The 26667-nt window shown below is 41.2% G+C and overlaps 1 protein-coding gene across 1 annotated transcript in view; it reads left to right on the plus strand.

Annotated features, from left to right (window-relative positions):
* Positions 1-26667, plus strand: part of Wdr64 (WD repeat domain 64) — a 147053-nt gene that overhangs the window by 106629 nt on the left and 13757 nt on the right. Inside the window, exons 15-23 of the mRNA XM_004653437.2 lie at positions 1610-1786; positions 7475-7605; positions 12469-12570; positions 13812-13881; positions 15107-15143; positions 15830-15966; positions 17461-17566; positions 21759-21817; positions 22890-22999. Coding sequence (XP_004653494.1) covers positions 1610-1786; positions 7475-7605; positions 12469-12570; positions 13812-13881; positions 15107-15143; positions 15830-15966; positions 17461-17566; positions 21759-21817; positions 22890-22999 — 929 coding nt within the window. The remainder of the gene's footprint in view (positions 1-1609; positions 1787-7474; positions 7606-12468; positions 12571-13811; positions 13882-15106; positions 15144-15829; positions 15967-17460; positions 17567-21758; positions 21818-22889; positions 23000-26667) is intronic.

Consider the following 26667-nt stretch of genomic DNA (forward strand, 5'->3'; position numbering starts at 1 on the left):
TGCTATACCAGTATTTTCTCTGCTCTACCATAACTGCTTTTCAACCTGGCAAGATCCCTGTTCTGCTAGTAAAATGAGAAGTCTTAAAAATATGGCTTGTGCCGGGTGTGGAGGTGCATGCCTTTAATCCCAGCACTTGCAAGGCAGAGGTAGGAGGATTGTCATGAGTTTGAGGCCACCCTGAGACCACATCATAAATTCTAGGTCAACCTTGGCTAGAGCAAGACCCTACCTCCATAAACAAAAACAAAACAAAATGTGACTTACATTCTGATATACAAATTCAAATACCAAAAATTAATAGGATCTTACCACAAATAACCAAGTAGAAAACAGAACTATAATAGCCAAATGTAAACACACACACAGTAGTTTGTTTGAGTCAGGGTCTGGCTGTATATCTCAGGTTAGCCTGGAACTCACTACGTAGTCCAGTCTGGTCTTTGACTCTCCATCTTTCTGCCTCGGCTTCCTGAGTGCTGGGATGATAGGCATGTGCCACCTTGCCTGCCCTATGGAGTTGTTTAGTTGTTGGTGGTGGTATGCTGCTGGGAGTTGAAACAAGGGTCTTTTGCATGCTAGGCAAGTGTTCTACCACTGAGCTACATCCACAAATAATTTATTTTTAAGTTAGCTTAAAAATGTCCCTTTTCAAGCTAGATTGCTTAGTGGTTAAGGCTCTTGTCTGAGAAGATTGAGGACCCAGGTTTGATTCCCCAGTTCCCATGTAAGCCAGATATACAAGGTAGCACATGTGTCTGGAGTATATTTATAGCAGTTGGAGGCCCTGGTATACCCATTCTCTCTCTCTCTCTCTCTCTCTCTCTCTCTCTCTCTCTCTCTCTTTCTCTCTCTCTCTCTCTCTGCCTTTCTCTCAAGTAAATAAATAAAAATAAAATATTTTTAAATGTCCCTTTGCAAACTCTTCACATGATAGAAAACATGACTCTTAATATTGGAAAGAATATAAAGAAATGAAACTCTCATTTATTCCTGCTAAAAGTGGAAATATAAGATTCTACCTAGAAGGGCCATGAGGCAGCATCTAGTACAGATTATGATATGCATATCTCATAATTCCATAATTTTACTCTGCCTATATTGTACTGAACATATGATGCCTGTACTTAACAATAAGCGATCAAAACTTAGCAATAACATCAACATCCACCAGTGTTGGATGGGATTGTAGAATACACACAATACTATATAACTGTTACAGAGAAATAAACCAGAGAACATACAACCACTTGTATCAAACTCAAAGACATAATATTGAGTGCAACAAGCAGGCTGAATGAAAATACATACAGTATGATAACTTATGAAATGGCCAAAAGTCTAAAAGCAACATTACATATAGATAAAATGTGTACATGCATGCAGAAATATAAAAGCTTTCATGACTAATACCATAGTCAGAGTTCTGGTCACTCTTGGGGGTAAGAAAAAGGCATTATATTTTCAGAAGGGTTGAGCAGACTTGAGATTTTAAATAGGTAGATGTTGGGTGTCTACGTCTACATTCTTTTTTTTTTTTCTAGATTAAACATCTCCAAGTAAAAATAACGAATTGGCTTTTCCTTTATTCCCCTTACTTCTAACAAAGGGCAAGGAAGACGACATCTACCTCACGGTGATATGGGAGCTGCCGGACGCCGTGTCTTACCTCCAGTTCTGGAACCACACTCTGCACCTGAGGACGGTCACGAGAGACAGGCCTATGCCCATTCCATTCCCAGATGTTGAGCTAATCCTTAATAAGAGCCTCTCTCAACATGCTAATGTAAGTCTGAAAACAACTCTTAATGTTTTGATTTTTGTTATGGAGACTTAAAAATACATATAAATGTACAGAAGATACTACAATGGGTATCTATGTACTACTTCTCAGAATCACAATGTTTTGTGCGTGACCACATTTTTTCTCTATTCCTGCCACTTCTCTGATCACCACCTATGAATTTTGTTTTGTTTTGTTTTGTTTTGTTTTGTTTTGTTTTGTTTTGTTTTGTTTTGTTTTGTTTTATTTGAGGTAGGGTCTCACTCTGGCCCAGGCTGACCTGGAATTAACTATGTAGTCTCAGGACCACCTGTGAATTTTGAAATGACTCTTAGTTAGACATTCTGACACTCTCCTCAAAAAAAATTATATATACATGTGTGGTTTCCTCAATCAACATGACATTGTTGGATATGGCCCTGTCACTGCATGTATCTGCATTTCATCCCTTTTTCCAAAGCTTTCTCTCAAGATGACTGAAAAGTTTATGACCAGAAAAAAAGCTTAATAACTACAAACTAGCGTACTGGTGCCTTTCAGAATATTTCAGAAGTAGCTGGACATGTTGAATTAGACAGTTTCACATAAAATCTCTTCAGAAAGCAATTTCTGTTAGGTGTTTACATCCTCTCCGCACATGCACAGCAGAGACATGAAGTCCATAAGGTAGTTGTTTAGATGAGAGGGAATGAGGAAGCTGTTCTTGTGGTTCCTACCAAACTTTAGACCCATTGATTTTTTAAATATTTTATTTATTTATTTTATTTATTTGAGAGAGAGACATAAATAGGAAGGTAGAAAGAGAAAGAAAGAATGGGCACAGCAGGGCCTCCAGCCACTGCAAACAAACTCCAGATGCATGCACCCCCTTGTGCATCTGGTTTACATGGGTCCTGGGGAATTGAACCTGGGTCCTGTGGCTGTGCAAGCAAGTGCCTTAACTGCTAAGCCATCTCTCCAGCCCCAGGTGATTGTTTTAATGTGTGTGTGGTGTGCATGTGTATGCATATGCATGCTCGTGTGTGTGTGTGTGTGTGTGTGTGTGTGTGTGTGCACGTGCGCACGTGCATGTGTACAGGCTAGAGGTTGGTGTCAGGTGTGTTCCTCAATCACTCTCCACCTTGTTTGCTGAGATGGGTCTCTCAATGAAGCTCAAGCATCCATTTGGCCAGACTAGCTAGCCAGAGAGCACCAGGGATCCTCCTACCTCTGCCGCCCCAGTGCTGGGATTACAGGCATGGCCTGTCATGGCCAGTTTTGATGTGAGTTCTGGAGATCCAAACTCAACTCCTCATGCTTGACGGGAAAGCACTCCACAAAGTGAGGCATCTCCCCAGCTCCCTTGCTGTTTTAAATGAGAGTCCTCATTAACTTTATGAATTTACTCTAATAGTTGCTCAAAGCACTTGTAGTTTTCAGCATTCACAGAAACAGTAGTCAGACACTAAAGAAAACAGTATGTTACAGATGAAACAATCAAAGAAAGTTTGGTGTTTTCCCCTATCACTATTGAAATAACTATAATAAAATGTACCAGAAAATAATATATCTTGTTTCACAGAATTTGAAAACTATCCATTTTATCACTTTAATACAGGACAGAGAAAATATTTTTCTTTATATTGAAGCAAATTTCAGTGTAGCACTGGATTGAATTCTATTGGCAGTTTTAATAAGAAGTTTTATTGTTAGATAGAAGGACTTTGAAATTAATATGTGCAGTATGCACCCCACTGTAGAGGAATTGTAGATACTCCTTCAGTTCTATGGGTCACTGCAGTTGGGTTCAGACATGTGTATCTGGTGTATGAAACCTTGTGTAGAGCCAATGACAGAAAGAAGACAGATGCACAGGATATTAGAACCAAGATAGTTTGTCAAGAAATTGCATGGGTAATGAAGAAATGAAAAATGACTGCAAAAAAGGTATAATAAATTATAATATCACTTCATTTTAGGACTTTATGAAAGGATAAATCATCTGATTTTCAATTCTTTTTTAAAAAAAAATTATTGGGCTGGAGAGATGGCTTAGCGGTTAAGCGCTTGCCTGTGAAGCCTAAGGACCCCAGTTCGAGGCTCGGTTCCCCAGGTCCCACGTTAGCCAGATGCACAAGGGGGCGCACGCGTCTGGAGTTCGTTTGCAGAGGCTGGAAGCCCTGGCGCGCCCATTCTCTCTCTCCCTCTATCTGTCTTTCTCTCTGTGTCTGTCGCACTCAAATAAATAAATTAAAAAAAATTATTATGGGAAAGTGTGGGGGTGGGGAGGGAGGGAATTACCATGGGATATATTTTATAATCATGGAAAATGTTAATAAAAATTAAAAATAAATAAATAAATAAATAAATAAATAAATAAAAAACAAAAAAAATTATTGACAACTTCCATAATTGTAAACAATATCCCATGCCTCCCTCCCTACCCCCACTTTCCCCTTTGAAACTCTACTCTCCATCATATCCCCTCCCCCTCTAAATCAGTCTCTCTTTCATTTTGATGTCATGATCTTTCCCTCCTATTATGATAATCTTGCATAGGTAGTGTCAGGCTGTGAGGTCATGGATATCCAGGCCATTTGTGTCTGGAAGAGTGCATTGTAAAGAGTCATACCCTTCCTTAGGCTCTTACATTATTTCTGCCACCTCTTCCACAATGGACCCTGAACCTTGGAAGGTATGATAGAGATATTTCAGTGCTGAGCACCTTCTTCTCAGCATTATGGTGCCTTCAGAGTCATTCCAAGGTCAATGCAATCTGAAAAGAGAAGTTTCTCTAACCAAAAGTGGGGGTCGCATCAACATATCCATGTGAACATTAAGAGAAGTGTTTACTGGGAAGTTTGATGAATATATATGCACATGTTTACCTAGACACCAGCAGACATTACACTCCCAGTGCTCATGACTACCTCTGTTGTAGGTTTTCAGTATCAGGGATGTATTCCCTCCCATGGAGCAAGCCTCCATTCAAATTAGAGGGTGGTTTGTTTCCCCCATAACAGACATGCCACTATTGCACCTGTTGGCTCATTTGGCCTGGCTGGCCAAATTTAAGGCTTGCAGTATTTATGGATGAGTATCTTCACTGGTGATTTCTCTCTCTCCCATTGAATTGTATGCAGTGTGGCTTTTCCTAGCTTTCTGTCAGCTGGTTTATAGGGAGGAGGTTTTCTGTTCAGCTCCAGCAGAATTTGTCAGTGACCTTGCAGCCCAAGTCTTCAGCAATAGGGTCTTACCATCTATTCCTGGTGGGAAAACAAGGGCCTCAGCAATGGCCTATAATGTTCTGGGGGTATCAGGGACCTCCCTGGCCAATAGCTCACTGGAAGGTATACCATCCCTGGCACTGAAAATTTTCTAGTAACAGTCTATGTCAATTCTTATTTTTGATGCCTATAGTAGTTATCATTGTAGCACCTACTTTTTGCAACATAAAAATTATTCTATAGATAAAGTGAAAAAGTCACATAGGAAAAGATTGGATTGTACATGGTCCATGAAAGCCTTTCATTTATGAAGCACTTCTTATTGTACACCTATTGTGTAGCATGTGCTGTTCTTAGCGCTGGGAATACCTAGATGAACAAGGTAAGATCCCTGTATTATAGGAGTACAGCTGGCTATTTGAAGGCTAGGGGAGGGGAAAGTGCTTGAAGAACACAGTTGTCAGATTCAATATAAAGAACCAACAGGAGTTTGCATGACCCAGATAGAAGTTCCTAAAGGGAGGTAGAAAGACAGAGCAAATCCAAAATGGAGCTCACGTGATCTAAGTCAAGGTGGCAAAGCCCTGCATGATCTGTGAGAGATAACAAGTGACCCAGTGTCGCTGGAGAAGACTGAAGTGATAGAAGGTGGAGGTGAGCCACACAGTTTGATGGCCTCATCAAACTTGAAATGGAAAGCAACCTGAGGGTGCTGTAAGAAATGGGAACTCATGGAAGGCTTCAGTGAGAAATGACATGGTTGGGCTGTGCTGTGAGGTGCTCACCCCTGATGCTGCTTAGATCAGAGGAAGAAGATGCAGCTAATGGACCTCTGGGTGAGCTGGAAGATATAAGGTCAGGGTAGTGGGGATGGTGAAGGCAAGGTTTAAAAGCTAAGCAGTAAAAGAAGTACAACGTACCCTTGATTAGTTAGAGATGTATACTCTACAGTTGGGAAACGGATGGAAGATGCTCTAGGAACTAGGGAGGTGGTAACTTAGGCATATTAACTAAATAAATGTCCATGCCTGAAGTTTTTGGGAAAGGACTAGATTAGAGTAGTATGTCTTTAACCCTGGAATCCAGGATTCCAGGATCATTAGAACTTGAGAAACTAAAATGGGCCAGAACAAGTAGGAAAAAGCAAGTATTCAAGAGGCAAACTTTAAGGTTATTAATATTTAAAAGATTGACAAAGGTAAGAGAGAATCAAGTAGGAAACAGAAAAAGAAGGGGTCATAGAGGCTTGAGCTATATTTGTATCTGCCAGCTTTCCATTACTGTGACAAAATGCTTGAGATAAACAAGAGGAAAAAAATGTTAGTACAGTTTCAGTCCATGGTTTTGGGCTCTTTTGTCTTGGGGTCTATGGCGAGACAATACATCATTTGGAAGCTCCTGGTTCAGAAATCTACCCCTCATGGTAGCCAAGACATAATAAAAAATGAGGGAGAAGGAAAGAGGAAAGAGAAGTTAAGGCTCCAATGTCCCCTTGAATGGCATGTCTCCAATTCCCTAACTTCCTTCTAGTAGGCCCCACCTGTTATGGTTCCCACCACCTCACAACAACAGTACAGGTGGACAACCAAATCTTAAACACTGGGCCTTTGAGAGAGATGTTCAAGTTTCAAACCAGAACATAAGCAAAATCAGGAAGATACGGCGTCAAGAGACTAAGGCATTTCAGGAAAGCTGCAAGGTGAGAGACAGCTCATCTTAGTTACATGCTGTCCCTCTACCTCTCATTCAAGCCTGACATGGTTCCAACACATTACTTTCAAATTGCTTACTCACTAACACTTCCCTGAATACTTTAAACTACAATGCATTCCTCTGGTCAGAGACATCTTATTTAACTTTGTATTCTAAGAACTCAAGGTACTCAACAAAGAAATACCAAGGAAAGATAATTGAAAATTATCACAGAAGTAGTCTTCCGTGATAAATCGAGAAAACCTTTCAGAGTGGAGTGGAGCAGAAGCCAGACAGCTGGATAAGTCAAGTAAAAGGGGACTTGCCTACAAAGCCTAGTGACCCAGGTTTGATTCCCAAGGACTCACATAAAGCCAGATGCACAAAGTAGCACATGTGTCTGGAGTGCAATTGCAGTGGCTAGAGGCTCTGGCATGCCTATTCTGTCTGTCTCTCTTCTCTCTATCTCGCTCTGCTTGAAAATAAATAAGAATTTTTTTTTTTAAGAAAGGAAGGTAATCTAATGATTGGTAAGGATAAATAAGTCAAGGATGAGTGAAAAGGGCTGTTAAAGAGAGAATGTACGTTCTTGTGTTTTAATAAATTATGCACATTAAAATGTTAATGTCAGAAAAGTATATTTTAACTCATTTCATACTCCAAGATTTTTTAAAAGATTATGATACTTTTTGTTTTAAATTGATCACATATGTAATATGTATATATAGCATTTGATCTAGGTTTAGAGATTGTATTTCCACCAGTCAAGAAATCTTTTTTCTTCTTTCTTTAGACTCCTACCATCAACTCTGAGGTAAACTGCATTGCTTTATTCCAAACAGAGGAATATAATTTGTTAGCTGCTGGAACCTTAAATGGCATGATCATCTTATGGAATTTTATAGCAGCTACTGTCAAAGATATGTAAGTTGTGTCTTTGTCCTAAAGAGTTTTACTGGAGAAGAGTCAAAATACAAAGCAATACTCAAAAGAGAAGTCCAAGGTAACAGTGGTGGTAACTCTCAAAGGAGGCTTTCCTGGAGGTTTTTTTCCATGAGCAGACTATGTTCTGAACAACTAAATTCCAGGGTGATGTGTAGATTTCATATATATATATATATATATATATATGTATATACAGATATATTTAAGAATTTTTAAAAATTTTTTGTTCATTTTTTTAATTTACTTATTTGACAGTGACAGAGAGAGAAAGAGGCAAATAGAGAGAGAGAGAGGGAGCACCAGGGCTTCCAGGCACTACAAATGAACTCCAGACACGTGCGCCCCCTTGTGCATCTGGCTAACATGGGTCCTGGAGAATCGAGCCTCAAACCAGGGTCCTTAGGCTTCACAGGCAAGCGCTTAACTGCTAAGCCATCTCTCCAGCCCATACTTAAGAACTTTTATTCCAAGATCTTTCACCTTTACATGAGAATGTGCTCTTTCCAGGTATTATTTTTGTCTCAATTTATGGCCTTAGTAAATGGTTGAAATGCACAATAATTTCACTCAACAATATCCCAAGGATTTCAAACACATATCCAGTCATCTACTGGCAAAGTGCCAACTATTGCTCCCTGATGCTTGAAGCTCCACAACATTTAAAACTCCTTCCCAACCTGCCCTTCCCTAAACTTCTCTTCTCCCTGTAATCCCAGTGACACCAATATCTAGTCTTTCACAAAACTCAAACAGTGAGAGACATTCTAGAAGGGTTTGCCTTCTCATTCACCACCTCAACAAATGCAATTCATGATAGGATGGTGCTAGCAAGGGCCAGTGAGGCAGGTGCAACTTTGCATCTGTGACAGTTTATGTTGAGCATCAACTTGATAGGACCTGAAATCAGCTAGTGAACTATCACGGGGGAATGTTTGAGGGGTGAGCTAGAGCAGTTCAGCCTCTGGGCAGAGCTATGAGTGATTGTCTTGATATAGGTTCATTGATATGGGAAGACCCACCTTAACTGTGGGCAGCTGCATTTCATGGCCAGGATCTTGGACTATATGAGAAGAAGAGAGCTGCCTCAACACCAGCATTTATCACTGTTTGCTTCCTCACTGTGAACTGAATGTGAGAAGCTGCCTCAAGCTTCTGCTGCCATGCTTTCTCCTCCATGAAGGACGGTGTAGCAGACAGCTTCAGGTTCACTGAGATGAATTTCTAGACCAGGCACAGTTATGGAGGAAGGAATATTTATTGAAGCTTACAGATCCAGGGGAAGTTCCATAATGGCAGAAGAAGCTGGCCTGCCTTCACAGGACCAAGCAGAGAGAGAAGCACACAAGCCTAAAAAGTCAAAAGCCACAGCTCACTTCAGGAACTCCAGCTAGTCACACTTTGCATATCTTTAGATTGAAATCTGAAACCCACCACCACACCTTAAGATCACCCAGTGACATTGCCTCCAGCCAGGTAGCCAGCAGATGCAAACTACAAACAATAGACAACTGAATCTATTGGGGGCCATCTATTCTACTCAAACCACCACAGATGGTAATCCCAAATTGTAAGCAGGAATAACCCCTTCCTTTCCTAAGGTGCTTCTTATCCAGTTATTGGTCACAGCAAGGAGAAAGTAACTAGTTCACCATCTCATGATGGTAATTTAATCATGGATTAAATCTTTACCCTCCCTTGCCATCTATCTCTAAGCACGCTTGCCATTGGTAAAGGAACAGATACCATATCACACTATTTGGATGGACAGAATGTAAATAAGAAACTGTCTTCAGTTTTGTACTTGGGGAATATTCAGGAGCCATATGGACATCTTATACCAAGGGTGCTTGTAAAAGTACTTAATGGTGCAAAATAACCAAGAATCTTAAACCTAATAAAATGAAGTTTAGTTACAACTGGGGAAGAGAGAGGAGAAGAGAGGAGAGGAGAGAAGAGGAGAGGAGAGGAGAGGAGAGGGGAGGGGAGGGGAGGGGAGGGGAGAGGAGAGGAGAGGAGAGGAGAGGAGGGGAGGGAGGGGATTCCAGACACATGTGCCACCCTGTGCATCTGGCTTATTTGGGTACTGGGAAATTGAACCTGGGTCTTTGATTTCTCAGACAAGCACCTTAACTGCTAAGGCATCTCTCCAGACGTCCACACTTCTTTTCCATCAAGTTCTGAGCCACTACTCAGAGCCAGGCCATAAGAGGAGATAACCCTTTGTCATTTGAGCTCTGCCTATAGTCTACTAGCATACAGTCTATTAAAATTTTACCTAACATAGCTCTTTCTGCAGACTCCTTGTTCTGTACTCTGTACTAGTTACTTCCTTGATGTGATAAAATACCTGACAGGAAGCACCTTAATGAAGGAAAGGGTTTATTTTGGGTTACAGTGTCAAGGGTATCCTTGATGGGAAAGGCATGATGGCAGGAAGCCAGCTTGTCACATCTTAACAAAAGTCAGGAAGCAGAGTACAAAAATAGTGTAAAATAGAAACTGAGGCCCATCCCCAGTGACTTGCTTCTTGTAGCAAGGCTCCACCTCCCAAAGGTTCTACAACCTTCCCAAACAGTGCCACCAGATGGGCACCAAACACTCAAACATAGGAGCCTATGGAGAAGCATTTTATATTCAAGCCACAACAGCCTCAGTCTGCGGACCTCGCCTGGACCATGTCTTCCTATTCCTTCTACTCAGTGTCTGGCCTTGGGCTTTTCTTGCATACTGTATGTTTGCTGTTTGATGCCTATGACGTCTCACACTGCACGCTTCCTTGCCTTATTAGTAGATAAAGGTGTCACAAGGTAAAGCAGATAGACTGAAAAAGACAATATGGCACCACAGCTGAAAAGACGGCCACTATCCTGAGACTACTCCTGGTTGAAAGGTAGAGAGCGTTCCTTAAAAAAAAAAAATTATCTATTTGAAAAAGAAAGAAAGAGACAGAGAGAGAGAGAGAGAGAGAATAGGTATGCCAGGGCCTCTAGTCACTTGCAAACAAACTTTGTGCATCTGGCTTTACATGGGTACTGGGGAATTGAACCCAAGTCCTTAGGCTTTGCAGGCAACCATTGAGTTACCTCTCTAGCCCTAGAGAGCCTTCTTGTTGAAATATCAGGCATTTTGCCAAGGAATGCATGCAAAACCAGTACCCAATAAAAGAAAAGTAACTAACTATGGTAGGGGTTGTGTACATAAAACCTTTCCTATAAGCAGATGATTATAAAAAACAATTAATTTAGGATAAACTGGCAGAATAGCCAGTTTAGCTCATAGTTATGTGAAGTAATTTAGGTCCATGTTTAATTAAATATAGTTTCCCTCGTCATTGTGGAGGCCATTTCTACATTGCCTAAGACCCTGTCATTAGTCAGAGAGAAGTAATCCTCTACTCTCTGTTGGATTGGGGGTCCTTGATACTGTTCTTACTAATTAATAGTCATGGTGAAGGCCATTTCCACATTGCCTAAGACCCCTTCACCATTTATGAAGAAGTAATCCTCTGCTCTCTGCTGGTTTGGGAGGTCCTTGATACTATTCTTACTAATTAATAATCATTAATAGTCACAGTGGAGGCCATTTCCACATTTCCTAAGACCCTTTCACCATTCATGAAGAAGTAATCCTCTGCTGGTTTAGGGGTCCTTGATACTGTTCTTACTAATTAATCATCATTAACAGTCATGGTGGGGGCCATTGCCCCATTGCCTAAGACCCTGTCACCATTCATGGAGAAGTAATCCTCTGCTCTCTGCTGGTTTGGGGCCCTTAGTACTGCTTTTACTAGTTAATGTTCTAGTTCAGCTTTGAGAAAATGTGCAGAGTGGAAATATCTCAACGTCTTGGGTTCACCCCTTCCCAAGCCCGTGAGCTCGAGGCCGCTCCAGCACTGTGCTAGTCTGCTTTCTGTTATCATAGTACATACACGACATAATCAATAGAATAATAGAAAGGAATGGTTTCAGCTCACGGGTCAGGAATTCAAGCCCATGACCAAGTGGCCCTGTTACTGTGGTCTGCGAGGGAGCATCCAATCACAATGAGAATCAGAGATGGAGCAAAAGCTACTCACCTCATGGTGGGGAAGCATAAACGGAAGAGAGGAAAGGGGAGGGCCAAGTATCCTTCAAGGATCTACCTCCAATGATCAGAAGACCTCTCATGAAGTGAGATTCTCAGATTTCACCACCCCCTTAGAATACCAATCCAGAGGCTACACCTTTACAAGGCACGTGAGTCTTTGGGGGACATTCCAGATCCAAACTACAGTGATCACTGGTCAGCTCAAATTAACAGAAGTAATTTCTAGAAAAGGAAAAGGAGCATTTCTCAGGAATGCTAAGCACTATTTTAGTGCTCATGTAGGGCAGTCCACTGTCTGGGGCTATTGTTCTGTTCCCAGGCCTCTGCTGAGTAAGGTGTATGTCACTGGGATCTGGTTCATGGGTGACTTAGCAACAAGAGCAATGTCATCTCCACACCATCTGTTCTTCTCTCCTCAGTTATAAACCCCTGAGTGTCAGAACCACATTTTCTTCAAATCTGTCACTCAGTGTAATTCTCTTGGGTAAACTGTATGAAACTTCCAGGTTCCTCCACAGGATTATATAAACAGACCCTCTGACCCACAGGTAGAAGATTTATCCTGTTAATTAAATTAAGACTTTTAAGCCACCTGACAACTATATGGTTATGTAAAACCTTATTAAAGAAGGCATTTTCAAAACTCTACACCTCGGGTTTCACTTCCTATTCAATGATATCAACACTTTAGAAAGTGGATAGATTTGCATGGAATGTCTGATGTAAGAGTTTTTCACTTAGTGATCTTATTTGCAGACATCGACCTGAAGACACCTTCATCGTGGATCCCGATTTGGATCCCAAGCGCTTTAGAATCAACGACATACTGTTTCTCTTCCGTTCTCCTGAATGTACAAGGTAACATAACTGTGTGATTGGGTAGCATTGTCTGGGGCTCATGTAGGTGACATGTGTTCCCCACATCCAGCACTAGGGAAGGAACCACTAAAGGAAGGTGTAAGTTGTGCTAACCTCTTGTCTTCGCCTTTCTTCCCTATCACTGTGTTTAGGTGATTGGGGTGGCACTCAGTGATCTAATATGCTATGCAGGGACAATCAATGCAACTGAGTAATTTCTATCCACTTCTGAGAAAACAGGGGGTTGTTTGATAAATATTTAATAAAAAGTACTTTAATTTACATTTGCTTTAGACCTATCTTGAAGGCAATAGACAAAGTTCAACACATCCCTAGAGAGAAATCAAAAGATTTTAGGCTAGTTTGGGCTCACACATCAGTGAGTCAGAACATAACACCTTCCTACACCTTGTTTTGAAATTTCATAATAATTTGGAGAACATCTTCAGGACTTGCACTCCAAACACCTTACCAGTACCATAAGTTGCTTTTCAGCCCATCCCATCAAAGCATAGCCAGAGCAAGATTAGACCAAGGGATGGAGAGATGACTCAGTAGACAAAGTGCTTGCCAAAGCAAGCAAGAGTGTCCAAGTTTGGTTCCCTAAGCGCCAACACATAGCTGGCTCTTGTGGTGAGCATCTGTCATTCCAGTGTATTCCCTGGAGAGAAGGGAGACAAATGAATCAGCCAAAAGCTTGTGGACCAGATAGCCTGGTGAATGGAACCATGAACACAAAGAGACCCTGCCCCAAACAAGGTGTAAAGTAAAGACCAACACCTGAAAGTTGTCCTCAGACATCCAGCTTGATGGCACACACACACACCCCTACCTATACTTACACACATGAACAAACACACACATCTATACTCACACATATGAACACACACAATTAGGCCAAGACAACACCTAATGTGCAGTAAGTTAGCCAAACTCTGCCACCACTCAACCCTGGCATTTCAGTGTCTGAGCTTTAGCAATGAGACTGGTCAGATTTGCATTTCCAACATGCAGATAGCAATGATACCCTTTTATTGTTGAGACTCCGAGCAGTCACCAGCCCCATACTGATGAACCTCATTACACAAAGTCAAAGATGTTATTAGCTGCAGAAGCCAGTGGGTCAGTGTGCACTGGTGATGGAAGAAGGAATCAACTGAAGTTTAGTGGAGAAGAACATTTTGGAGTGCGATGGAGTTATCTCAACCTTCCATTCTTGGGCTTTCTCCCTCCCTATGCAGGAGATCAAGTCAGGATTCCGTATGCTCTTCAACTCAATGTGGTTCAAGCAAGGGTCCGCAGAGTAGCAAGGTAAGCGAGAAACAGCGTGTCTTCCCGTTGCGACCAGTGACTCAAAACTAGTGATATGAAACATCTGACCCCAAGTCGATGGAAGGTGAAGGCAGAAAAGTCTGACTGCACATAAGACCTTTTTCTTGGCTGGGTGCAGTGGGTGGTGCATGCCCTTAATCCCAGCAGAGGGAGGTAGGAAAAAAAAAAAAAAAAAAAACAACTTTTTCTCTTTTCCCTGGAAACCAAGAACTACATTCTACATTGTTTTTTCTTAAGTTCTTTTTTAAGGTTTTCACATCTATGAGTAATCAATACCTGATATTAACAAAACAAATGTACTAATAAAGAAAATTATGCATGCTATTTTTATGTTTGTAAAACAGTAATTTTGAGATATCTCTTTTGCTAAATGTTATCATATTTCACAGGGAAAAGAAAGCATGTGGTGAGATTATTTACAGTACATAATGTGGTTTTCTAACTGCAGTCTCAGTTCTAATTTTATGTATTTTTACAGGTTATTTTTCTAACTAGGATTGTTTTTGAAGTTTTCACAGCAAAAAATTTTTTTTAAAGAATTAGCATAAAGGGAAGAATAAATTTACATGGATGGATATAAAAGCCAAGAAGATTTGTATCTGAGCCCAAGTCCTCCATATTATTACCTATTAGCTCCATCAATAACATTCAGTCTGAGTTTGTGCTTCCTTATCAGTGATAATGGAGTGAAAAAGACACTTTGTATAGTCAGTAGAATTATAGATAGTGTGCACCAAGAATTGTGCCGGCATTAACCACTTCATCAGTATGCTATTCCTGAGCTGCTAGAAAAAGGCTATTGTGTTGTAGGTCTGCTACATATGATCATGAACATCTCTCCAGTGCATTTCAAAAAAATGTTTTATGTATTAATTTATTTATTTGCAAGGAGAGAGACAGATAGATAGACAGAGAATGGGTACACCAGGGCCTCTAGCCTCTGCAAACAAACTTCAGATGGGTGTGCCATTTTGTGCATCCATTTTTATGTGGGTACTGGGGGAATTGAACGCAGGTCATTGGGCTTTTTCAGGCAAGCACCTTAACCACTGGGCCACCTCTCCAGCCCTCCATTGCATTTCTGAGGGAACTAATTTTAAAATGAATGCAAATCGAACTATCTGGAGAATCTGTTCATCTAGCATGGTCCATTTCTTTACAATGCTATAGAAATATTATCTCTCTCTCTTACCCCCTCCTTCAGGGCAGCAAGCAAAGCATACATGACAGCGAGGGGAAAGGTCAGTGTAACCTGCTTCTCTTCCTTTTGTGACGCTGGGTCTCACATCTACACACACACACAAACAACACCAGCAAGTTAAACCACAGGCCAAGCAGCATCTTTGTCACAGGGACTTTACATGATGGACTACTCTTTTATTTTTCATTATTTTATTTATTTTTAGAATACTATGGATATGTTTCTATTGTGACCAAATCTTGAGGTATCATGAGGTTTGGTAGATGAACTATGATAATGATGCCTTTTTAAAGTGTCAATTCTGGGGGGGGGGGGGGTTCTTTATTTTTTATTCCCCTCCCTGCCTCTTATAAAGCCGCTCTAGCCCAGAACTCTAGGATTTTAAATTCCAAAATGTTGCTCTATGAATATCCCAGTTTTAGCTCCATGTGCAACATAGGCTTTTGGAATAGGACCAACAACAGCAACAAAAAAAGCCTTTAGGATTTTTTTTTTTTTTAGATTTTTTCCTAGGGATCCAGGATTCCACTTTTCAGTGTCTTTGTTACTGTTTTTGTTGTTCTTTTTCTCTGCCCTGTGAATATTTTTGAGGTTAAAAAAAAAAAAATCTGGGGTAAGCCATGTGTAGTTTTGCTATTTTCCTACTTGTCTCCTCCTTTATGTTGCATAAGGTCTGAAATCCCAGACACTGCAGATAAAACGGTAGCTCATTATTTTCTCTCACAGGTGAGCAAACAGATAAACAAGCCGAGCAAAATCCAGAGAGCAAACGACATTCCGTACCTGCCAACATTACAGAAGACCAGCCTCCAATCCTGGTCACTGCCCACGAGGACGGACACCTCCGCTTGTGGACCATAGAGGTGGAAAGAATGGGGTGATAACGAGATGGGTTGACTGTTAGACGTCTCCCATATGGTATCCAAGTCGAATATAGTTCAACATTCTAGCCAGATACGTGGCTTCTCAGCCTTCCCACTTGGTTGTGCTGTCAAACAAAAATAGGCTGGGTTTGAAACTCAACCAATCAATTATTTCAAACTTCCCTTCAAGCTGAGCAATGAATTCATGCTAATACATATTTCACTGGATACTTAGATAAAAGGATATCAATACTGTATTATATAAAAAAGAATACCGATATGGATTTAAAATTTTTAATTATTTTTTTGTTTTGTTTTGTTTTTGTTTTCTGAGGCAGGGTCTCATTCTAGTCCAGGCTGACCTGGAATTCACTATGGAGTCTCAGGGTAGCCTCGAACTCATGGCGATCCTCCTACCTCTGTCTCCCAAGTGCTGGGATTAAAGGCGTGTGCCATCACGCCTGGCTAAACATTTTCCTTTTATGAAAACATTAATTTTTACTCACACTGGATTTCACAAGATTTGGGACAGAGAGTATATATATCCCAAATTATGAACTAATTAGGAGGCATTAGGGCTGTGTAAGATGATGAAGGGTTTATGAATAAACATAAGTCTTGGGAGAAGCGGGGAGGAGTGCACACTTGTTGGGCTTCTACAGGGAACCAGGAAATGGCAAACAGGGTTGTGGGGCAGATCATGGGACCCCACAGCACAGAGAAATGAGGCTGTCCACCTGCTCAGTTCCAAGTCTGCCCATGTCTTCGATTATTAGCAAAACCCCTGGTTTGAAAACACAGACCATTTCTAAGATGATCTTGGCATTTGTGCAGTGCCCTCTTTACCCATGAGAAAAGAACCAAAGCCTTAGGAAACAAGTAGCAGATTCACGCTCTCTGCTCTCAGTTGATATAAGGCAAGATATGAGTGAAAGTCCTTCCCAGTGCTGGCTTACATTAAATACTATAGAACAATCAGTCCGAGTTGGAATCTCTTGCAAGCCATTATCGGGCTTCAAGACAAACCTGGTGGAAACAGTGGAGGTACATTTGAGCCAGAAAAGAGTGCTTGTTTAAGGGAATCGTATTGACAATACCATCTCACAGATTGCATAAAAAAGAGTCATGAGCCGGGCATGGTGGCGCATGCCTTTAATCCCAGCACTTGGCAGGCAGAAATACGAGGATTGCTGTGAGTTTGAGGCCACCCTGAAACTACAGAGTGAACCCCAGGTCACCCTGGAGTTAGGAAGACCCTACCTGAAAATCAATAAATAAATAAATTAAAAGTCATGGACAATGCTGAGTACAAAGGCAATTTATCAATAGCGATCTATTCAGATAGATAGCTTCAACTTATTTCAAAGGGGAATTCATGTATGCTCATAGAAGCGAATCTTGAAAAGCTTTATATAAAGAGAAATTGGATTCCAGTATTATGATTTTAAAGAAATTATTTTAGACGATGCCTTGTTGGTCTTGTCCTTTATTCAGGGAAACCTTCTGAAAGACATCCTGCCCTTCACAAAGCACTCAGCCATTTCCCTGACATCGCTGTACACTGACTCCTGCTCCAGGATACTGCTGGCTGGAAACGTGGGTAAGTCCTTGCTCTTAGACATTCAGCTGCAGGCAGCTCAGCCACCTGCATGATATAAAAATGACTCTAAGAGCCGGGCGTGGTGGTGCACGCCTTTAATCCCAGCACTTGGAAGGCAGCGGTAGGAGAATTGTCGTGAGTTTGAGGCCACCCTGATACTGCATAGTGAATTTCAGGTCAGCATGGGCTAAAGTGAGACTCCCAACCTCGAAAAAATTTTTAAAAAAAGGCTCTAGGAGAATGTGAGGCATTTAATGAGACAGAGGAGAGCCTACAGGAGGAATGCTCAAAAGTGAGAATGTTATGGAGAGCTGGCTTGGCAAGATAGATGTAGGAACCAATGAATGTCAAGAGAACCTGTGTGTGTGTGTGTGTGTGTGTGTGTGTGTGTGTGTGTTGTCCTCACAGAAAAGATATTTATTACCAAGTTGCCCTGGCTATCTGACTGTAAAACAACCTAAAAAGAGGCAAAGGGAGGAGTAACTGTGGCAGAAAGGCAGTCTGGGAATTCTTGAAAATTTGAGTTTGATAGACAACTTTACCAAACTAATAGGCAATGTTAATTCAGGATACATTTTCTTCATACCTTCCTTCATTTGCCCTTTTTTGCAGTACTGGGATTTGAAACTTGGGCCTTCCTCATGTTAAGCAAGTACTTTACCAGTGAGTTATATTTCTAAGTAGGATTTCTTTTTTACTTTTTCCAAATTTTGATACAGGGTTTTGCTAAGTTCCCCAAAATTGCATTGAATTTACTCTATAGCCTAGGTGAACCTTAAACTTGCAATTCTCCCCTCAGGCTCCAATTTAGACTATTTAGGTAGTGAAGACTACAGGCTCTGCTTCTTGTGCACATTTTTAAATTGGGTTGTTCATTTCTTTGTAAGTGTTCTTTGAGAAACCTTGTTATTCCTGATACTCTCCTGTGTCAACAAATCTGCTCTCTCTGAAATAATTTTCTTGCATGTCTTAGGTCACCTTCCTTCCTCCCTTTTTTAATTCCTTTCTTCTCTCTCTCCCTCCCTTCTTGCTTCCTTCCTCGTGCTGATACTGGAACCTGAGTCCAGGCACAAGGTGCACACAACTAAGCCACACCTCTATTTCCTGAATTTTAGGTTTAATGTTTCTATGGCATACTTTTATGTATCCTTTATTTTAAAAGTCTGTGTGTCTATATTTAAAATGTGCTTCTTGAGCCACGCGTGGTGGAGCACGCCTTTAATCCCAGCACTTGGGAGGCAGAGGTAGGAGGATCGCCGTGAGTTCGAGGCCACCCTGAGACTCCATAGTAAATTCCAGGTCAGCCTGGGCTAGAGTGAGACCCTACCTCTAAAAACCAAAAAAAGAAAAAAAAAATGTGCTTCTTGGCTAGAGAGATGGCTTAGCGTTGCTTGCCTAGATAGATTCTCCAGGACCCACATAAATCAGATGCACCAGGGAGCACATGCATCTGGAGTTCCTTTGCAGTGGCCAGAGGCCCTGGCATGCCCATTCTCTCCCTCTCTCTTTCTCTCTCTCTCTCTGCCTCTTCCTCTGTTTCATATAAATAAATAAATAAAATAGATTTTAAAAATAAAATGTGCTTCTTAAGGGCCAAAGATGAGCTTCAGTGGCAGAGTGCTTTCATGGCATGCCCAAGACTCCGGGTTCAATCCCCAGGACCACAAGAGGGGAAAAAATGTGTTTCATATAGAGCTGAGTTATGGTTTTTGAAACTTTCTGAAAGTTCCTGTCTTTTAATTGGTGTAATTAGGCCATTTTTCTATTGTGATTATTTGTATAAATTGATTACTAGCTACTCTACTTGTCACTTTTGTCAATTTATTGTCCTTATTTCTTGTCCATATATTTATTTTACCTTTTCTGTCATTTCTGGTGGTTTATTTTTTTATTAGTTTTGTACTCCATGAATACAGTCAAGTTGGTATCATGGTTGACCTCCTTCCTGTCCTCCCCCCTCCACAGGAACCCTCCTTGATGGGGTAAATGGGTCGTGCATTGTGGGGTTAGCCTACATGGGTAGGAGGCAATATTTCTCTGTATCATGACCCAACGTATGGCTCTGACATTCTTTCCACCCCCTCTTCCACAAATTTCCCTGAGCCATGTTGGGTTCATTTTAGGTCTCTGGTGGTTTTAATTAAGTATTTTATATAATTCCACTTTCTCCTGCATATCAGTTATGCTTCTTTTATTACATTTTTTGATGATTGCCCCCAAAAATTATAATATATATTTTTAATTAATTTATGTCCATTTTCAAATAACACTATCTCTTCTGGAGTAGTCTTGTAATACTTGGATAATTTCAATCCTGTCAAATATTCATAAGTTATAGCCACCAAAGTTTATGTTTTCTTCACTTACTTCATGATTAATGTTATTTTCTTTATGCAAACCTGAGCTTCTGAACTATAGCAGTTCTCTCTGAAAAACTTCTTTTAACAATTTTTGCAAGGAAGTTCTACTGGCAACAATTTTTTTTTGTTTGTTTGTCTAAGAGAGAATTCCTCCTTTTGAAGGATAATTTCTCAGGGTACAAAATTCTAGGTGGAAATTTTCTTTTTTGTTCAAAGCTTTCAATGTTTTGCTCCAGCTACTGTCTTGATAGCATTTTTTTGTTGTTGAGAAGTTTGATGTAATTCTTAACATATGGATTTTTCCTATCTGGCTTCTTTTCAAGTTTCTTCTTTTATTTATGATTTGTTTAAATTTATATCTGATATATCTAGGTATAGTTGCTTCTTTATTTATCTTTAGTTTTTGCAGCTACCATCTGGATTGTAGAATGAATATCTCTCTGACGGTTTAGATTTAATCTGGTAGTAATAGATTCTATTGTAATCTATCCTGATCACTAGAAAAACTTTAATGGGAAGAAAAAGTGACTTCATTATGACTTACTAAGACACAGACACAATAATAACTACAGTCATGCTTGCTTTATTTGTTTATTTATTTTGAAGTGCTGGGTACCAATCTCTGGGCCATGATCATGCTAGACAAGTTCTACTACTGAGCAATATTGCCAGCTCAAAAAATAATAGATGGACATTAAAAAAAAAAAAGCAACTTGGGCTAGAGAGATGGCTTAATGGTTAAGGTATTTGCCTGCCAAGCCTAAAGACCCAGGTTCAATTCCCTAGGACCCATGTAAGCTAGATGCACAAGGTGGCGCATGCATCTGGAATTCAGTTGCAGTGGCTAGAGGGCATGGTGTGCCCAGGGTGATCTCTCTCTCTCTCTCTCTCTCTCTCTCTGCCTTCCCCTATCTCTCTCAAATATATATATATATATTAAAAACAACCTTATTTTGCCAGAAGTGGTGGTGGTGCACGTCTTTCATCGCAGCACTTGGGAGGCAGTGGTAGAGGATGGCTATGAGATCCAGGCCAATCTGAGACCACATAGTGAATTCCAGGTCAGCCTGGGCTAGAGTGAGACCGTGCCTTGAAAAAGAAAACCTTGGGCTGGAGAGATGGCTTAGCGGTTAAGCGCTTGCCTGTGAAGCCAAAGGACCCCGGTTCGAGGCTCGATTCCCCAGGACCCACGTTAGCCAGATGCACAAGGGGGCGCACGCGTCTGGAGTTCGTTTGCAGTGGCTGGAAGCCCTGGCACGCCCATTCTTTCTCTCTCTCTCTTTCTCTCTCTCTCTCTCTCTCTCTCTGTCACTCTCAAATAAATAAATAATGAAAAAAAGTAAAAGAAAACCTTATTTAGAGGCTCCACACAGCAGTGCATGTCTGTAATCCCAACATTCAAGAGCCTGGGCTATATAGCAAGACCCTGGATACAAAAAAAAAAAAAAAAAATCCTAGAGAGACGGCTTAGCAGTTAAGTGCTTGCCTATGAAGCCTAAGGACCCTGGTTCGAGGCTCAATTTTCCCCAGTACCCACATAAGCCAGATATACAAGGTGGTGCATGCATCTGGAGTTTGTTTTCAGTGGCTGGAGGCCCTGGTGGGTCCATTCTCTCTCTCTCTCTCTTTCTCTGTCTGTCACTCTCAAATAAATAAGTAAATAAAATATTTTTTAAAAAGCTGAACTGAAATTTCCCAATTTATATCTGATTTCTAAGATTTTAGTCTATCTACCAATATAAATGGTTTTTTTATCAAAATGACTTGCCATATGTATTTACTTAAAGCACGTAATATCTAACGAAGGACTCCAATATTTAAATTTTATGCAGAAGGACATGTGATTCTTTGCAGTATTAGCTCCTTCCTGGATCCACCTCATGATGAAAAGGTATGAACTTTACTTTTTCCACCTGAATAAATGAACCAGCACATTTTCACTGAAACTTTCAACTGGATGCTACAGAAGATGAAAACACAGCCATTGTCTGTTGTCAAGGCACATGTGGTGCTGAAATGTATGCTCCACGACAAAAAACTGCGTGGGCACAGTCCTAGGGCAAGGAAAGACACCTGGGATGGCCAAATGCCCTTGAATGGTTTTGAGAGATGTATCGTAAGAGAACGTGGAGTTTTGCCCTGGTGCCTAAGAACAACCAGAAGACACGGAGTCAGAAGTGTATGGCACAGGAGGACTCGTGAGCAGTCCTCCTTCAGGTCTCCACCAGAGAACTGCAGACTGCCAGGGCCCTGTTACACAAATAGCCGAAAGGGGGTGACCCGGTGAAAAGAGTGGTATTAGTGTGTTCATCGACGGTAGAGAAAAACACACTCACAACAGACGTTAGTGCCGGGCAAGCTCCCCACTGGACAATTGTAGTCCGCGTGGTTTAGAAAGGGCAGAGGCTCCTTCGGGGGCTGCAAGCTTAACAAACACGGAGGAAGAGCAGTGGACCTTCAGGATGGCTTTGGGAGTGAATGAGCCATGCTGATTCTTTTTCTAACTTCTCCTCTCCCACACCCTAGTCAAAGAATAGGTATCTACTGCTTTCTCCCTACAAATTTGCAAATAAAGTCTTTCTGACAGTCTCCCCTTGGCCTCACCTCCCAACTCTGCTTTCCTCCAGTCCTGATTTACTTTTACAGTCTCCCCAGCTTTCTCCTAAGGCGGCTCTTTCATCCGGTCATCTACTAGCCATCCACTGACACAATGTTTATCCTCAATTCCATGATAAAATACTTCCTCCAGCAGGGGTACATGCAGACGAACAAATCTCTAAAATTAGGATGTTTGGGTATCTCACAGTAAGCAAGAAAGGAACTAATTGGGATAGAGACTTAATCATATAGTGTTGAGGTCTATACCACCCACTCATTAATGTAGCTCTTTAATGAATACTAATTTTGCTTAAAATTCTGTTTCTTTGCTAATTCTAAGGGAGATGTCTTGTGTTGCTCCCTAGAAATTTAAGCAGCTGCTTTCGTGGCGTGCTCATTCCTTAGAAATCATTCAAGTGAGCTATGTGGAAGATAAGCAGCTGGTGCTGACGGCCTCCATTGATGGCTCTGTGAGGTAAGCCAGGATAGCTCCGCACTGGAAGCTAGGGCTTCCAGTATGAACAGGTGAAGGGCTATGCTGAAGTTCATGTGTCTGATGACAATGCACCCTTGGCCAGGCATGGTGGTGCACACCTTTAATCCTAGCGCTTGGGAGGCAGAGGCAGGAGGATCACTGTGAGTTTGAGGCTACCCTGAGACTACATAGTGGATTCCAGGTCAGCCTGGGATAGAGTGAAAGTCTGCCTCAAAAAAAGGGTGGGGGGCCACTAAAATGCAACCTAGTATCTGTTCTTATCAGCTTAGTCTGGTATCTGATATGTCATCTATCTGAGGACAGTGTTGTGTTAAATGGATATTAAAGCAAGAAGATTGAATTGGAACTTGCTCTGTCCTCCACATGCAGTGGCCTAGTATGTACCTCCAATATGGTGGAATCCCTCAGGGTACTTAAACACTGCAATCTTTGTAAGGCTTTTAGGATAAATCTGTATGTGGGAAAAAAATTACACAAGAGGTATTTGGGAAGACGATCACCAGGGAAATGAAGTGTGATGCTCATGCATGCTAAAAAGTAATGACACATCTTTTCAGTAGATCGCTTGCTGTCCAGTGACTTCAGGAAAGGAAGCAGGGTAGGCAGCTCAGAAAGTAGTGCCAAGCTTGAGAAAAGCCACAGAAAGAGGCTTGAGATCTAAAGTCTAGGACGGTCATCAGCAAAGAGCTTTTCATGAGTCATCTGTCCCCCCAGATATTCAGGAGACAGAGGGGAGTCTCAAGTTTGGAGTTAACCAGAGAAAGACAGTGAAACCCTGTGTGAAGGAAGAAACAAAAAGAGCACCGAATATTGTGAGGAGAGTGAGCTAGTCATTTCAACATGACTGACTTTATAAAACCTACAGATTAGTGAATTTTAGTTAACGCTAAATATGTGTATGTGAAATACTAAAACACATATATAAAAAGAAAGGAAATTTCATGGCGTTTGTAAAGATGAGCTGCTACCAGAATGAAACATCTTAAAATCGTGGCGATCAATGACATTACATGAGATTGGGAGAGCCAGGGGGCTTCAGATGTACTGGAGGTTTACACATAATGCACACGAAAAGGAAGTGGTTTACACTGGACTGAAGTTCAGCAGCCCCTACCTAACTGTGGGCGTGAGAGCAGAACGTTAGGCAGTGATATGGTTATGCAGGAGATAGTTGGCGTTGCTAAAGATGTATGGCTTTGAACCAGATATCCAGAGACACAGAGGCTCCGAAGACCTCATCGCTGAATCAGACCTAAAATGAACCCAACATGGCTCAGGGAAATTTGAGGAAGAGAAGGCGGAAAGACTGTCAGAGCCACACATTGGGTCATGACACACAGAGACATTTCCTTCTACCCATAACTGATGGTTAACCCCACAATGCACGACCCATATTCCCCAACAGGGAGGGTCCCTACAGGGGGAGGAAGTCAGGGAGGAGGCTAACAATGGTACCAACTTGACTGTATTTACTGAGTATAAAACTAATTAAAAAAAAAAAGATTTATGGCTTTGTCCTAAAGGAAATAGCCACTGAGGAAGTTTAGGCACAGGAGTAACATGACCTGATTTACATTTTTAAAAGATGACAGGGGCTGGAGAGATTGCTTAGTTGGTAAAGAGTTTGCTTTATAAGCATGAGGACTGAGTTCAATCCCCAGAATCCATATAAAAAGACTGGTTGTGAAGGTATATACTTCTAATCCTAGTGCTGGGGAGGTAGAGACAGATGAAGAACCAGGGTTCACTGAAGGACAGTCTTGCCTGCTTCACCAGAAAAGAAAAGTGAGCCAGGTTTGGTGGCTCATGCCTTTAATCTCAGAACTTGGAAGGCTGAGGTATGAATTCTGTGAATTGGAGGCCAGCCTGCGAACAGAATGAGTTCCAGATCAGCCTAGACTACAGTGAGACACAGCAAAAGAAAGAAAGAAAGAAAGAAAGAAAGAAAGAAAGAAAGAAAGAAAGAAAGAAAGAAAGAAAGAAAGAACAAATGAACGAAAGAAAGGAAGGAAGGAAGGAAGAAGGAAAGGGAGGAAGAAAGAAAAAAGGAAACAATGAATGGGTAACATTCCTGAGGAATAACACTCAAATTGTCTGCATCTTCATACATGTGCACACACAGTCACAAATATATATATATATATATATATATATATATATATATGTATATATATATGTATATGTATATTATATATTAATATATAATGTTATATATATTATAATATATATGTTTATAAAAAGATAACATAAGGGGAAAGGATTGCAGAGTATTAAAATTAGTACCAAAAAAAAAATTAGACGTCCACCATGCATGGCTTGGATTAAGAGAGTAACCCAGTCTTGGAAACAACTGATTGAGCTTGAGAACCACTGTGGGGCAAAGTCAATGGGACATGAACTACAAGGGGAGTGTGGTGATCAGCGTCAAGAATGGCACCTGGTGTAAGTATAATGGAGATCAGGGGACAGAATTGTAGTTAAAGCAAAGACAGAGGAAGAGAAAATCTTTTATGGGGGGATCCTAAGTGAGTTCAGACTGGGGAGTCTTAATGCCAATGTCTAATGCAAAGGATAGTAGAAATGCTGTCAGTTAACTGAAGCTAGGAATCAGAGACTGCCAGACTAGATGAAAACACAAGCCACCTGGGAACCAAGGACTCCAGATGAATGTTGGGGCCCTCTTTTCAGAGAAGAGTCAATGAATATTACAGTGTGGATGGATGTGGAGGAACGTTTAAAAACGTTGAGTTCCAGGTGAATCTGTAGGCTTAGGTCCTACCTATCAGGAAGAAAAGGATTATATTTTCTGTGCCTCTCTTCAAAAAAATGGCCTGTTGTTTTATTTTTAGGGAAGGCCAAAAACGTGAATTTTCATTCTTCTTCTTATTATTGGGGTCCCTAACAATTCAGTCCCATGGTCTCTGCCCCAACTTGTTTCCAGCTACCCACCCATCATTTGAAGTGTCCACCTGAGATTATAACACATACACATGTACCCGCGTGTGTGCATATGTGTTTGTGCATGTGTGCATGCACACATACACACACACACACACACACACACACACACACACCCCAAACACAAGTACACAAGCCTCTGTTGAGTTTTCATCCTTCCATCGCCCTTGTCTCAGTCTATTTAGGCTGTTAAAACAAAGTGCTTTAAACTGAGTCATTTACAAACCAGAGAACAATGTTGTTCACTCTTCAGAGCACTAGTAAGTTAGCAAGCTTTCCATCAGCACAACAAAATACTAATAAATTAATTTAAAGGAGGAAAGTTTCATGGATGCTCACAAGTCCAGAGGCTTTGGTCATTTGTCAAGTGGCCTCTAAGTGTTGGGGGCCTGTGGTGAGTCAGGACATCAGGACAGGAGGGTACGGTAGAAGGTGCCATTCACCTCATGAAGGCTAGGAAGCACACCGAGAAAGGGCCCAAGACACATCCGTCGCCCTGGCTTCCTACTTCCTGTAGCTGCATCTCACCTCCTAGGAGCACATTCTGAACTCATCACACATGGCCTTAGAGCCTTCATGCTCCGACCACCTCTCACTAGTGCCCGCAGCTAGAGACCAGGCTGCCAGCACATGAACCGTTCTGAACATTTCAAGTACAAACCGGTTTCCTCAGACATCTTTTTAAAAAA

Source organism: Jaculus jaculus, chromosome 1 (assembly GCF_020740685.1).
Source record: "Jaculus jaculus isolate mJacJac1 chromosome 1, mJacJac1.mat.Y.cur, whole genome shotgun sequence".
In the NCBI taxonomy this organism is placed as follows: Eukaryota; Metazoa; Chordata; class Mammalia; order Rodentia; family Dipodidae; genus Jaculus; species Jaculus jaculus.